Here is a 15000-nt window from a genome sequence, read left to right as displayed (position 1 = left end):
AATAGGGTGCCATTCTCTGGTCTAAAGTAGTGCACTATATAGGGGATAGGGTACCATTCTCTGGTCTAAAGTAGTGCACTATATAGGGGATAGGGTGTCATTTGAGACGCCGCCTTACTGTTCATTCTCAGCCAAAAGGTTGTCCTGCTTTGCTCAGCCATCTGGGAAAAAAAAAGACAATTAAAGTGGCAGTAGACTCTTTCCTTTGCCAGAGTTACAGTACTGAAGCACTGTCCAGTGGGTTGCCCAGTCCGTGGGTTGCCCAGTCCGTGGGTTGCCCAGTCCGTGGGTTGCCCAGTCAGTGGGTTGCCCAGTCAGTGGGTTGCCCAGTCCGTGGGTTGCCCAGTCCGTGGGTTGCCCAGTCCGTGGGTTGCCCAGTCCGTGGGTTGCCCAGTCCGTGGGTTGCCCAGTCAGTGAGTTGCCCAGTCCGTGGGTTGCCCAGTCCGTGGGTTGCCCAGTCCGTGGGTTGCCCAGTCCGTGGGTTGCCCAGTCCGTGGGTTGCCCAGTCCGTGGGTTGCCCAGTCCGTGGGTTGCCCAGAACAGTTTGTTCCAGAACAGTTTGTTTAATGTTAAATGAGTGCTTCAGACTGAACAGATGTAGAGTTATCAGCTTGGCTACAGTGAAGCTTTATACTCACAACAAATACACTGAAAATATAAACGCAACATGTAAAGGGTTGGTCCCATGTTTCATGAGCTGGAATAAAAGATCCCAGAAATGTTCCAAACACACACAAAGCTTATTTCTCAAAAAATGTGTGCAAAAATGTGTTTACATCCCTGTTAGTGAGCATTTATTTATCCTTTGCCAAGATAATCCATCCACCTGACAGGTGTGGCATATCAAGAAGCTGATTAAACAGCATGATCATTACACAGGTGCACCTTGTGCTGGGGACAATAAAAAGCCACTCTTTTTTTGAGGGAGCGTGCAATTGGCATGCTGACTGCAGGAAAGACCAACAGAGCTGTTGCCAGAGAATTGAATGTTAATTTCTCTACCATAAGCAACCTCCAATGTCGTTTTAGAGAATTTGGCAGTACGCTCAACTGGCCTCACAACCGCAGACCACGTGTATGGCGTCGTGTGGGCGAGTGGTTTGCTGATGTCAACGTTGTGAACAGAGTGCCCCATGGTGGCGGTGGGGTTATGGTATGGGCAGGCATAAGCTACGGACAACAAACACAATTGCATTTTATCGATGGCAATTTGAATGCACAGAGATACCGTGATGAGATCCTGAGGCCCATTGTCGTGCCATTCATCCGCCACCATCACCTCATGTTTCAGCATGATAATGCACGGCCCAATGTCGCAATGATCTGTACACAATTCCTGGAAGCTGAAAATGTCCCAGTTCTTCCATGGCCTGCATACTCACCAGACATGTCACCCACTGAGCATGTTTATGATGCTCTGGATTGACTGAGTGTTCCAGTTCCCACTAATATCCAGAAACTTTGCACAGCCGTTGAAGAGGAGTGGGACAACATTCCACAGGCCACAATCAACAGCCTGATCAACTCAATGCGAAGGAGATGTGTCACACTACATGAGGCAAATGGTGGTCACACCAGATACTGACTGGTTTTCTGATCCACACCCCTATTTTTTTTAAAAAGGTATCTGTGACCAACAGATGCATATCTGTATTCCCAGTCATGTTAAATCCATAGATTAGGGTCTAATGAATTTATTTAAATTGACTGAGTTCCTTATATGAACTATAACTCAGTAAAATCTTTTAAATTGTTGCATTTTGTGTTTATATTTTTGTTTAAATTTAAATTCTTGATTAAAAGGTTGCTATGTTGTTTGGACTGGATAGAAAGAGACATTATGTAACACTGCACTGATCTGCAGGTCACTAGTTTATGCAACCAACCGCCCACTCTTTCTGTAAAGAGACAACCAACCGCCCACTCTTTCTGTAAAGAGACAACCAACCGCCCTGTTATTGTACCATCATTCACTGTGTGTGTTTGTTTCTGTGTCTCTCTCTCTCTCTCTCTCTCTCTCTCTCTCTCTCTCTGTGTCTCTCTCTCTCTCTCTCTCTCTCTCTCTCTCTCTCTCTCTCTCTCTCTCTCTCTCTGTCTCTCTCTCTGTGTCTCTCTGTCTGTCTCTCTCTCTCTCTCTCTCTCTCTCTCTCTCTCTCTCTCTCTCTCTGTCTCTCTCTCTCTCTCTCTCTCTCTCTCTGTCTCTCTCTCTCTCTCTCTCTCTCTCTCTCTGTCTCTCGGTCTCTCTCTCTCTGTCTGTCTCTCTCTGTCTGTCTCTCTCTGTCTGTCTCTCTCTGTCTGTCTCTCTCTGTCTCTCGCTGTCTGTCTCTCTCTGTCTCTCACTCTCTGTCTCGCTCTCTGTCTCGCTCTCTGTCTCTCTCTCTCTGTGTCTCTCTCTCTCTCTCTCTCTCTCTCTCTCTCTCTCTCTCTCTCTCTCTCTCTCTCTCTCTGTGTCTCTCTCTCTCTCTCTCTCTCTCTCTCTCTCTCTCTCTCTCTCTCTCTCTCTCTCTCTGTCTCTCGGTCTCTCTCTCTCTGTCTGTCTCTCTCTGTCTGTCTCTCTCTGTCTCTCTCTGTCTGTCTCTCTCTGTCTCTCGCTGTCTGTCTCTCTCTGTCTCTCACTCTCTGTCTCGCTCTCTGTCTCGCTCTCTGTCTCGCTCTCTGTCTCGCTCTCTGTCTCGCTCTCTGTCTCGCTCTCTGTCTCGCTCTCTGTCTCGCTCTCTGTCTCGCTCTCGCTTTCTCTCTGTCTCGCTCTCGCTTTCTCTCTGTCTCGCTCTCGCTTTCTCTCTGTCTCGCTCTCTGTCTCTCTGTCTCACTCTCTCTCTCTCTCTCTCACTCTCTCTCTCTCTCTCACTCTCTCTCTCTCTCTGTCTCACTCTGTCTCGGTCTCTCTATGTCTCTGTCTCTGTCTCGCTCTCTGTCTCGCTCTCTGTCTCGCTCTCTCTCTGTCTCTCTGTCTCGCTCTCTCTCTGTCTCTCTGTCTCACTCTCTCTCTGTCTCTCGCTCTCTCTCTGTCTCTCTCCCTCTGTGTATCAGTCTTTCAGTGAGGACATCCTGTGGTCTCTGAGGGAGCTTGAGGAAGCTCTGTGTGAGCCTGGCGGATCAGTGGACTGGCCTGAGGGGGGCCATGGTGGTCAGGGTAGTAACCTGTATCAAGAGAGCTTGTACTACCTGTCCAGCTACGGGACTCACCTGGCCCTGGTCTCCTTCCTGATGAGACACGACAACATGAAGGACGCCCTGCAGCACCTGCTCAGCAAGGTCAGAGGTTAGGGGTCAAGGTTGAGGGGTCATGAAGGGTTTAGAGTCAGGGGTTAGGGGTCATGGTTTGGCCCTGGCCAGCTTCCTCATGAGACACGACAACATGAAGGACACCCTGCAACACCTGCTCAGCAAGGTCAGGTTAGGGGTCATGGAGACCTTATATGTCATTATTGTGCACTTCAAGGTCAATGCTATTTTTATTGTTGAGGATTTGTATTAAGGTGGTGCCAGGCAGTCATTGTAAATAAGAATGATAAGTGATCTGCCTGATTAAAATAAAGAAGGTGTTATGGTCCTTCGAGCCGGATAGCATCAATTGTCCTGGAACTGTATACTCAAACAATCTATAGATAATATTAGATGGCATTAAACCTATTAATCACCAAGGGGAAATTAGTTTATACACTTCTAACAGTGTCCCTCCCTCCCTCCCTCCCTCCCTCCCTCCCTCCCTCCATGGCCCTCCAGGAGTGTCCAGAGGAGGTGTTCCTGGAGGGCGTGCTGCAGCCTAGTCTGGAGAGGGGTCGTCTGGGGGTGCTGCAGGGGTTGCTAGAGACCCTGGACCCAGGCCTGGAGGTCTGCAGCCGATACCTCCTCTCCTCCTGTCAACTGCTGCAGCGACGAGGACACTTCCACACACTATACCAGCTACAACAGTTCATGATGGTTAGTCTATAGTTCTTCCACCACTATACCAGCTACAACAGTTCATGATGGTTAGTCTATAGTTCTTCCACCACTATACCAGCTACAACAGTTCATGATGGTTAGTCTCAAACAAGCCTCCCCCTTTCCTCCTCTCCCCCACCACACCCCTCTCCTCTCCCCCACCACCCCCTCTCCTCTCCTCACCACCCCCCTCTCCTCTCCTCCTCTCCCCCCACCACCCCCTCTCCTCTCCTCCTCTCCTCCACCACCCCCCTCTCCCTCTCCTCTCCTCCTCTCCCCCACCACCCCCCTCTCCTCTCCCTCCTCCACTCCCCCCACCACCCCTCTCCTCTCCTCACCACCCCCTCTCCTCTCCTCCTCTCCCCCCCACCACCCCCCCCTCCTCTCCTCCTCTCCCCCACCACCCCCTCTCCTCTCCTCTCCTCCACTCCCCCACCACCCCCTCTCCTCTCCTCTCCTCCCCACTCCCTCACCACCCCCCTCTCCTCTCCTCTCCTCCACTCCCTCACCACCCCCTCTCCTCTCCTCCACTCCCTCACCACCCCCTCTCCCTCTCCTCTCCTCCTCTCCCCCCACCACCCCCCTCTCCTCTCCTCTCCTCCACTCCCCCCACCACCCCCCTCTCCTCTCCTCCACTCCCCCACCACCCCCCTCTCCTCTCCTCTCCTCCTCTCCCCCCCACCCCCCTCTCCTCCACTCCCCACCATCCTCCCCCCTCTCCTCTCCTCCACTCCCCCACCATCCTCCCCTCTCCTCCACTCCCCCCCAACCTCCCCCTCTCCTCCACTCCCCTACCATCCTCCCCCTCTCCCTCTCCTCCTCTCCCCCACCACCCCCCTCTCCTCTCCTCTCCTCCACTCCCTCACCACCCCCTCTCCTCTCCTCCTCTCCCCCACCACCCCCTCTCCTCTCCTCTCCTCCACTCCCCCCACTCACCCCCTCTCCTCTCCTCCACTCCCCCACCACCCCCTCTCCTCTCCTCTCCTCCTCTCCCCACCACCCCCCCTCTCCTCCACTCCCCACATCCTCCCCTCTCCTCTCCTCCACTCCCACCACCCTCCCCCCTCTCCTCCTCTCCCCACCACCCCCTCTCCTCTCCTCTCCTCCACTCCCCCACCACCCTCCCCCCTCTCCTCCTCTCCCCACCACCCCCTCTCTCTCCTCCTCTCCCCACCACCCTCCCTCTCCTCCACTCCCCCACCACCACCACCCTCCCCCTCTTTATAATACAGGAAACTGAGTTGCAGTGCAGCCCTTTATAAGATAATAAGAACATGAATATCATTAGAAGTAGACTAACCCTCTCCTCCCTCCTGTCAGGACCACGTGCGAGCGGCCATGACGTGTATCCGGTTCTTCACCCACGGGGTCGTGTCCTACGCACAGCTGGGAGACCAGCGGAGATGGCTGGTTCGGGCCAAGGAGCACCTCAGAACCTACCTTCAGGAGCAACAGGGAGCACGCACCAGGAAGAGGAGCACAACCAACTCCTTCAGAAAGAAGATGGCTTCCAGTGACGTGTCCAGGTGAGACTAGAGGGAGACAGAGGGACTGAGACTAGAGGGAGACAGAGGGACTGAGACTAGAGGGAGACAGAGGGACTGAGACTAGAGGGAGACGGAGGGACTGAGACTAGAGGGAGACGGAGGGACTGAGACTAGAGGGAGACGGAGGGACTGAGACTAGAGGGAGACGGAGGGACTGAGACTAGAGGGAGACGGAGGGACTGAGACTAGAGGGAGACGGAGGGACTGAGACTAGAGGGAGACGGAGGGACTGAGACTAGAGGGAGACGGAGGGACTGAGACTAGAGGGAGACGGAGGGACTGAGACTAGAGGGAGGGAGACGGAGGGACTGAGACTAGAGGGAGGGAGACGGAGGGACTGAGACTAGAGGGAGGGAGACGGAGGGACTGAGACTAGAGGGAGGGAGACGGAGGGACTGAGACTAGAGGGAGGGAGACGGAGGGACTGAGACTAGAGGGAGGGAGACGGAGGGACTGAGACTAGAGGGAGGGAGACGGAGGGACTGAGACTAGAGGGAGGGAGACGGAGGGACTGAGACTAGAGGGAGGGAGACGGAGGGACTGAGACTAGAGGGAGACGGAGGGACTGAGACTAGAGGGAGACGGAGGGACTGAGACTAGAGGGAGGGAGACGGAGGGACTGAGACTAGAGGGAGGGAGACGGAGGGACTGAGACTAGAGGGAGGGAGACGGAGGGACTGAGACTAGAGGGAGGGAGACGGAGGGACTGAGACTAGAGGGAGGGAGACGGAGGGACTGAGACTAGAGGGAGGGAGACGGAGGGACTGAGACTAGAGGGAGACGGAGGGACTGAGACTAGAGGGAGGGAGACAGAGGGACTGAGACTAGAGGGAGACGGAGGGACTGAGACTAGAGGGAGGGAGACGGAGGGACTGAGACTAGAGGGAGACGGAGGGACTGAGACTAGAGGGAGACAGAGGAAGACAGGACATCAACTTGTTTTAATATACAGTGGGGAGAACAAGTATTTGATACACTGCCGATTTTGCAGGTTTTCCTACTTACAAAGCATGTAGAGGTCTGTAATTTTTTATCATAGGTACACTTCAACTGTGAGAGACAGAATCTAAAACAAAAATCCAGAAAATCACATTGTATGATTTTTAAGTAATTAATTTGCATTTTATTGCATGACATAAGTATTTGATACATCAGAAAAGCAGAACTTAATATTTGGTACAGAAACCTTTGTTTGCAATTACAGAGATCATACGTTTCCTGTAGGTCTTGACCAGGTTTGCACACACTGCAGCAGGGATTTTGGCCCACTCCTCCATACAGACCTTCTCCAGATCCTTCAGGTTTCGGGGCTGTCGCTGGGCAATACGAACTTTCAGCTCTCTCCAAAGATTTTCTATTAGGTTCAGGTCTGGAGACTGGCTAGGCCACTCCAGGACCTTGAGATGCTTCTTACGGAGCCACTCCTTAGTTGCCCTGGCTGTGTGTTTCGGGTCGTTGTCATGCTGGAAGACCCAGCCACGACCCATCTTCAATGCTCTTACTGAGGGAAGGAGGTTGTTGGCCAAGATCTCGCGATACATGGCCCCATCCATCCTCCCCTCAATACGGTGCAGTCGTCCTGTCCCCTTTGCAGAAAAGCATCCCCAAAGAATGATGTTTCCACCTCCATGCTTCATGGTTGGGATGGTGTTCTTGAGGTTGTACTCATCCTTCTTCTTCCTCCAAACACGGCGAGTGGAGTTTAGACCAAAAAGCTCTATTTTTGTCTCATCAGACCACATGACCTTCTCCCATTCCTCCTCTGGATCATCCAGATGGTCATTGGCAAACTTCAGACGGGCCTGGACATGCGCTGGCTTGAGCAGGGGGACCTTGCGTGCGCTGCAGGATTTTAATCCATGACGGCGTAGTGTGTTACTAATGGTTTTCTTTGAGACTGTGGTCCCAGCTCTCTTCAGGTCATTGACCAGGTCCTGCCGTGTAGTTCTGGGCTGATCCCTCACCTTCCTCATGATCATTGATGCCCCACGAGGTGAGATCTTGCATGGAGCCCCAGACCGAGGGTGATCTTGAACTTCTTCCATTTTCTAATAATTGCGCCAACAGTTGTTGCCTTCTCACCAAGCTGCTTGCCTATCGTCCTGTAGCCCATCCCAGCCTTGTGCAGGTCTACAATTTTATCCCTGATGTCCTTACACAGCTCTCTGGTCTTGGCCATTGTGGAGAGGTTGGAGTCTGTTTGAATGAGTGTGTGGACAGGTGTCTTTTATACAGGTAACGAGTTCAAACAGGTGCAGTTAATACAGGTAATGAGTGGAGAACAGGAGGGCTTCTTAAAGAAAAACGAACAGGTCTGAGAGAGCTGGAATTCTTACTGGTTGGTAGGTGATCAAATACTTATGTCATGCAATAAAATGCAAATTAATTACTTAAAAATCATACAATGTGATTTTCTGGATTTTTGTTTTAGATTCCGTCTCTCACAGTTGAAGTGTACCTATGATAAAAAATTACAGACCTCTACATGCTTTGTAAGTAGGAAAACCTGCAAAATCGGCAGTGTATCAAATACTTGTTCTCCCCGCTGTAGTTAGTCAGATATAGGTTTGGTTCTTGAACTCTGCATTAGCCTTTAACAATTTAAAACGTTTAGACCGCTGAAGCAAGCGCACACGTTTTCTTCAGGAAATGTACCTTTTTTTACTCATGTGGTGGTGACTTCCTCAGTTCCACAAAGACAAGATTACCGTAGTGCAGACATGTCTCCGTCATGTGACCAGAACTGAATCATTACATAGTGCAGCCATGTCTCCGTCATGTGACCAGAACTGAATCATTACATAGTGCAGCCATGTCTCCGTCATGTGACCAGAACTGAATCATTACGTAGTGCAGCCATGTCTCCGTCATGTGACCAGAACTGAATCATTACATAGTGCAGCCATGTCTCCGTCATGTGACCAGAACTGAATCATTGCATAGTGCAGCCATGTCTCCGTCATGTGACCAGAACTGAATCATTACATAGTGCAGCCATGTATCCTTCATGTGACCAGAACTGAATCGTTACGCAGTGCAGCCATGTCTCCGTCATGTGACCAGAACTGAATCATTACATAGTGCAGCCATGTCTCCGTCATGTGACCAGAACTGAATCATTGCGTAGTGCAGCCATGTCTCCGTCATGTGACCAGAACTGAATCATTGCGTAGTGCAGCCATGTCTCCATCATGTGACCAGAACTGAATCATTGCGTAGTGCAGCCATGTCTCCGTCATGTGACCAGAACTGAATCATTACATAGTGCAGCCATGTCTCCGTCATGTGACCAGAACTGAATCATTACATAGTGCAGCCATGTCTCCGTCATGTGACCAGAACTGAATCATTACATAGTGCAGCCATGTCTCCGTCATGTGACCAGAACTGAATCATTGCGTAGTGCAGCCATGTCTCCGTCATGTGACCAGAACTGAATCATTACATAGTGCAGCCATGTCTCCGTCATGTGACCAGAACTGAATCATTGCATAGTGCAGCCATGTGTCCTTCATGTGACCAGAACTGAATCATTACATAGTGCAGCCATGTGTCTGTCATGTGATCAGAACTGAATCATTACATAGTGCAGCCATGTCTCCGTCATTTGACCAGAACTGAATCGTTGCACAGTGCAGCCATGTCTCCGTCATGTGACCAGAACTGAATCGTTGCATAGTGCAGCCATGTCTCCGTCATGTGACCAGAACTGAATCGTTGCATAGTGCAGCCATGTCTCCGTCATGTGACCAGAACTGAATCGTTGCACAGTGCAGCCATGTCTCCGTCATGTGACCAGAACTGAATCATTACACAGTGCAGCCATGCCTCCGTCATGTGACCAGAACTGAATCATTACACAGTGCAGCCATGTCTCCGTCAGTGTGGCTGCTGTCGTGTAACATTCCCCTTCTGTGTTCTGAACCCAGACACATGAACACCATAGAGCTCCAACTGGAGGTGACTCGGTTCCTCCATCACTGTGAAACGTCCAGCTCCTCCACGCCTCCCCTCACCTCCTCTGCCTCCTCCACGCCTCCCCTCACCTCCTCCGCCAACTCTCCTCCCACTCTGTTCGGCCCCAGTGCTATGAAGATCGACGTAGCCTGCAAGGTGAGCCCTGCCCTGCAAAGCTTCTCAAAGATTTGGAGTAGTGCACTATCTAGGGAATAGGGGGTCATTTGGGCCGTAAAAACAACAGAATGAATTAAGTGCTATTAGTAGATCATATTGATGTCGTTAACAGATGACTCACTGAATGATATCTGACATTGTGTTATTGCATTTACATGACATTTTACATGTATTTCAGGTGATGTTGGGGGGAAAGAACATTGAAGAGGGGTTTGGTATCGCGTACCGAGTCATACAGGTAAGATATTCATACAGAGTCTTTATTCTCACTGATTTCCGGTATGGCGACCGGGAGGCAGTCCGGTGATCCGTCAGGCATTTCCTTTCTTTACTAAAATATTCCTCTTAAATAGAAAATAACTCGACTCTAAAGTCAAGAAATAACTGAAATGTTTTGTTGGCAACTACCTGTTATGGCAACTACTAGAAATAGAGACTGAAACACAGCGAAACAAGAGGACCGTGGACCCAAGTAGCTGACGACTCGACTAAAGTGAGTTTTTAGAGAGACTATTAACAGAAACTCGCACCGGCGATGAGAAACTGTCTAAGCAGATGAAAAAAATATCCAATGATGTCCAAAAAATCTAAACTGAAATGACTGAACTGGGCAAACGTGTGGAGAAGTCCGAAACCGGGTGAACCCTGGAGGAAACCGCAGGAGAAACGCTCCAAACCGGGTGAACCCTGGAGGAAACCGCAGGAGAAACGCTCCAAACCGGGTTAACCCTGGAGGAAATCGCAGGAGAAACGCTCCAAACCGGGTTAACCCTGGAGGAAATCGCAGGAGAAACGCTCCAAACCGGGTGAACCCTGGAGGAAATCGCAGGAGAAAAGCTCCAAACCGGGTGAACCCTGGAGGAAATCGCAGGAGAAACGCTCCAAACCGGGTTAACCCTGGAGGAAATCGCAGGAGAAACGCTCCAAACCGGGTTAACCCTGGAGGAAATCGCAGGAGAAAAGCTCCAAACCGGGTTAACCCTGGAGGGAATCGCAGGAGAAAAGCTCCAGGAAAACCGTGGATGAACAAAAACGCATCATTATGGGGCTTATTGAAATATTAAACGGGATGGCGGACTTCAGTTGCTGTTCAAATCTTGGTTTCGTAAATTTTCCCCCGAAAGCTGTAGAACAACCGGAATGGAAGAATTCCTGGAAAAAGGGTAATACCACAACTACTGCGCGAGGAGAACTTCACGCGGGCGAGGAGAACTTCACGCGGGCTCCCACAATCGAACAAGCGGCCCGAGAGGGGAGGGCAGATGGGGCACTGGACTATTGAAGTGTTTAGGCTACTGAAATGAGGTGAACGTTGGACTGTTACAACTCAGCATATCATAGAAGAAGAAGATAGATGGTCAACATTACATTTACATTTTAGTCATTTAGCAGATGCTCTTATCCAGAGCCACTTACAGTTAGTGAGTGCATACATCATTGTTTTACATACTGGCCCCCACCGTGGGAAACGAACCCACAACCCTGGCATTACAAACGCCATGCTCTACCAACTGAGCTACATCCCTGCCGGCCATTCCCTCCCCTACCCTGGACGACGCTGGGCCATTTGTGCGCCGCCCCATGGGTCTCCCGGTCGCGGCCGGCTACAGCAGAGCCTGGATTCGAACCAGGATCTCTAGTGGCACAGCTAGCACTGCGATGCAGTGCCTTAGACCACTGCGCCACTCGTAATCACAATGAATATATTACCAAGGTTTCTGTGTTTATTCAAGGACCTACCGATTTTCAATTTCATCCAACTTTGGTAATAATATAAATGGAGGAAAGACCTCGAGTCAAATGGACTGTTTTCCACTTCCCCTATAAAGCAGGAGGTCTTGGGCTCCCTCATAGGAAGACGTATGACTGGGCTGCACAACTGCCTTCACTTCAACGACGGACAGACAGGAAGCTATCCTTGTGCATGGAGGAGTATCGAAGCCACAAAAGGAAACACCTTATGATCTAAATTATATTCATTTATTTTAATTTTTTTATTCACTACTTTGAGTCCAAGGCGTTGAAGAAAGAAACGGACAATCCAATGATTCTCAATTCAACTTTGTATTTGGGAAAATGTACATAAATTCACGAGGTGGAAAGAACGAATATGTGGTCCGACAGGAATAACCCTACCTGGTCCTCTGTAGCTCATATTATTATTATTATTATTATTATTATTATTATTATACCTTCCCTCCCAGTGTTTAATGACAACTCCTGGCTCCAAAGTGGCATCATACATTTTCAACATGTATTACTATGATGGATCTCTACTGTCATTCAATCAATTACAAGAAAGATTTGGATTATCCAAGGACCGATTTTCTTTTGAAGTTCTTACAAGTCCGAAATCGTATTCAATCGCTTCAACCGAATCTGGATGAACTGAAGGCATCTAGCATAGAAAACATACTGAATCAAGCTATATTAACGGTCGATTGAAACTCTACCTGATACTTCAGAACCTATAAGGGAAATAATAATAAAAATAATATGCCATTTAGCAGACGCTTTTATCCAAAGCGACTTACATTTTTTTACGTATGGGTGGTCCCGGGGATCGAACCCACTACCCTGGCGTTACAAGCGCCATGCTCTACCAATTGAGCTACAGAGGGAAACCGCACTAAAGGAAGAAATTGAGGAGAAACGTTGGTCACAGACTATGTGAGAACGTTCATATCCGTTCCTACAAACCTTCATAGGACTTACGCCACTCCTGCCAGAACGCATGTAATGCACCCAGAAATGTCACGTCTCTGTGTTGGAGATGCAAAAGAAATCTGATTTTAGATATGCTGTGGTCCTGTGACAAACTGACACCATGTTGGGATAATGTCTCTGCTGTCATATGATTGCCTAGGAATTTATATCCATCCATCTCCACGGTTATGTCTGTTGGGAAATGTAAATATTGGTGATCAATATCAGAGAAAGTTTTGGAATCTCGGTCTAATTGCTGGCAAAAAAATTTATAGCCATCCATTGGAGAAAAAATCTGGCCTTAAATGGCCATGTACTGTTATAATCTCCACCCGGCACAGCCAGAAGGGGTCTGGCCACCCCTCAGAGCCTGGTTCCTCTCTAGGTTTCTTCCTAGGTTCCTGCCTTTCTAGGGAGTTTTTCCTAGCCACCGTGCTTCTACATCTGCATTGCTTGCTGTTTGGGGGTTTTAGGCTGGGTTTCTGTATAAGCACTTTGTGACATCTGCTGATGTAAAAAGGGCTTCATAAATACATTTGATTGAATTTGAAAGCCTCATCTTAACCCTCAATACCAAACTGGAGGACAGAACGATCTAGTTACATCCCTTTTAGATTTGGTGTATTATAAAGTTCAGAATTTGGAGGACATATGTTGATGGGGCGGCAGGTAGCTTAGTGGTTAAGAGCGTTGTGCCAGTAACCGAAAGGTCGCTGGTTCTAATCCCCGAGCCGATTAGGTGAAAAATCTGTCGATGTGCCATTGAGCAAGGAACTTAACCCTAATTGCTCCTGTAAGTCGCTCTGGATAAGAGCGTCTGCTAAATGACATAAAATAAATAAATAAAATGAGCTTGGAGAATGTTTTGTATAGTTTGCGTTTTTGTGTTGTGTTTGTAAATAAATTAAACTAATTGTCAAAAAAAAAAGGAACCCCCCCCACCCGCATATATTAAAGACAGTGTTAACATTATATACATGATGTATTTGTTAAAACATAAAACCCTTGTGGTTTTTCCTCAGGACTTCCAGCTGGAGGCGTTGGCGGTGTACGTGCGAGCGGGACGGAGGCTGGTGCGGCAGCGGCAGTTCAAGGCCGTGCGCCAGCTGCTGAAGTGTGTTGGCGAGTCGGGAACCGCCACCAAGAACGACTGTGATGTCATCATCCTCAGCTGTGTCTCCATCGCAGATAAGGGGCCCACAGACGTGAGTTACAGATAAGGGGCCCACAGACGTGAGTTACAGATAAGGGGCCCACAGACGTGAGTTACAGATAAGGGGCCCACAGACGTGAGTTACAGATAAGGGGCCCACAGACGTGAGTTACAGATAAGGGGCCCACAGACGTGAGTTACAGATAAGGGGCCCACAGACGTGAGTTACAGATAAGGGGCCCACAGACGTGAGTTACACAGATAAGGGGCCCACAGACGTGAGTTACAGATAAGGGGCCCACAGACGTGAGTTACAGATAAGGGGCCCACAGACGTGAGTTACAGATAAGGGGCCCACAGACGCGAGTTACACAGATAAGGGGCCCACAGACGTCAGTTACACAGATAAGGGGCCCACAGACGTGAGTTACAGATAAGGGGCCCACAGACGTGAGTTACAGATAAGGGGCCCACAGACGTGAGTTACACAGATAAGGGGCCCACAGACGTCAGTTACACAGATAAGGGGCCCACAGACGTCAGTTACACGGATAAGGGGCCCACAGACGTCAGTTACACAGATAAGGGGCCCACAGACGTCAGTTACACAGATAAGGGGCCCACAGACGTCAGTTACACAGATAAGGGGCCCACAGACGTCAGTTACACAGATAAGGGGCCCACAGACGCGAGATACAGAGAAGGGGCCCACAGACGCGAGTTACACAAGGGGCCCACAGACGCAATCAATCTCTTTCAAATCAGTCTTTCAAATAAATAAATAAATCAGTTTACAATTTACCAGTGGTGGAAAAAGTACCCAATTGTCATACTTAAGTAAAGATACCTTAATAGAAAATGACTCAAGTGAAAGTCACCCAGTAAAATACTACTTGAGTAAAAGTCTAAAAGTATTTGGTTTTAAATATACTTAAGTATCAAAAGTGAATGTAACTGCAAAAATATACTTAAGGATCAAAAGTAAAAGTATAAATCATTTCAAATTCCTTATATGAAGGAAACCAGACGGCACCATTTTCTAGTTTTTATTTCTTTACGGATATCCAGGGACACACTCCAACACTCAGACATCATTTACAAACTAAGCATGTGTGTTTAGTGAATCCGCCAGATCAGAGGCAGTAGGGATGACCAGGGATGTTTTCTTGATAAGTGCGTGAATTGGACCATTTTCCTGTCCTGTTTAAGCATTAAAAATGTAATGAGTACTTTTGGGTGTCAGGGAAAATGTATGAAGTAAAAAATGCATTATTTTCTTTAGGAATGTAGTAAAGTAAAAGTTGTCAAAAATATAAATAGTAAAGTACATATACCCCAAAAAACAACTTAAGTAGTACTTAAGTACTTTACACCACTGCCGTTTACAGCCTTCAGTAGGGCATTCATCTTTTAGTAGTCCACAACATCACACATTATAACCCTTACTGTAAGACATTATAAAGGCTAATACATGCTTATAATAAGTTATAAAGCGTTATACCTGCCAGTTGTCAGTAAGCTGTTACCCAATAG

At 48.8% G+C, this 15000-nt stretch overlaps 1 protein-coding gene across 1 annotated transcript in view; it reads left to right on the top strand.

Moving 5' to 3' along the window:
- The window catches only part of zfyve26 (zinc finger, FYVE domain containing 26), a 97805-nt gene that overhangs the window by 73030 nt on the left and 9775 nt on the right, over positions 1–15000 (top strand). Inside the window, exons 37-42 of the mRNA XM_045209066.1 lie at positions 3031–3255; positions 3727–3924; positions 5248–5453; positions 9404–9587; positions 9787–9846; positions 13337–13519. Of these exons, the coding sequence (XP_045065001.1) occupies positions 3031–3255; positions 3727–3924; positions 5248–5453; positions 9404–9587; positions 9787–9846; positions 13337–13519 (1056 nt within the window). The remainder of the gene's footprint in view (positions 1–3030; positions 3256–3726; positions 3925–5247; positions 5454–9403; positions 9588–9786; positions 9847–13336; positions 13520–15000) is intronic.

The sequence above is a fragment of the Coregonus clupeaformis genome, chromosome 29, assembly GCF_020615455.1.
Source record: "Coregonus clupeaformis isolate EN_2021a chromosome 29, ASM2061545v1, whole genome shotgun sequence".
NCBI lineage: Eukaryota > Metazoa > Chordata > Actinopteri > Salmoniformes > Salmonidae > Coregonus > Coregonus clupeaformis.
The sequence above is the reverse complement of the archived record's forward strand: the minus strand, read 5'-3'. Positions and strand labels throughout refer to the sequence as shown.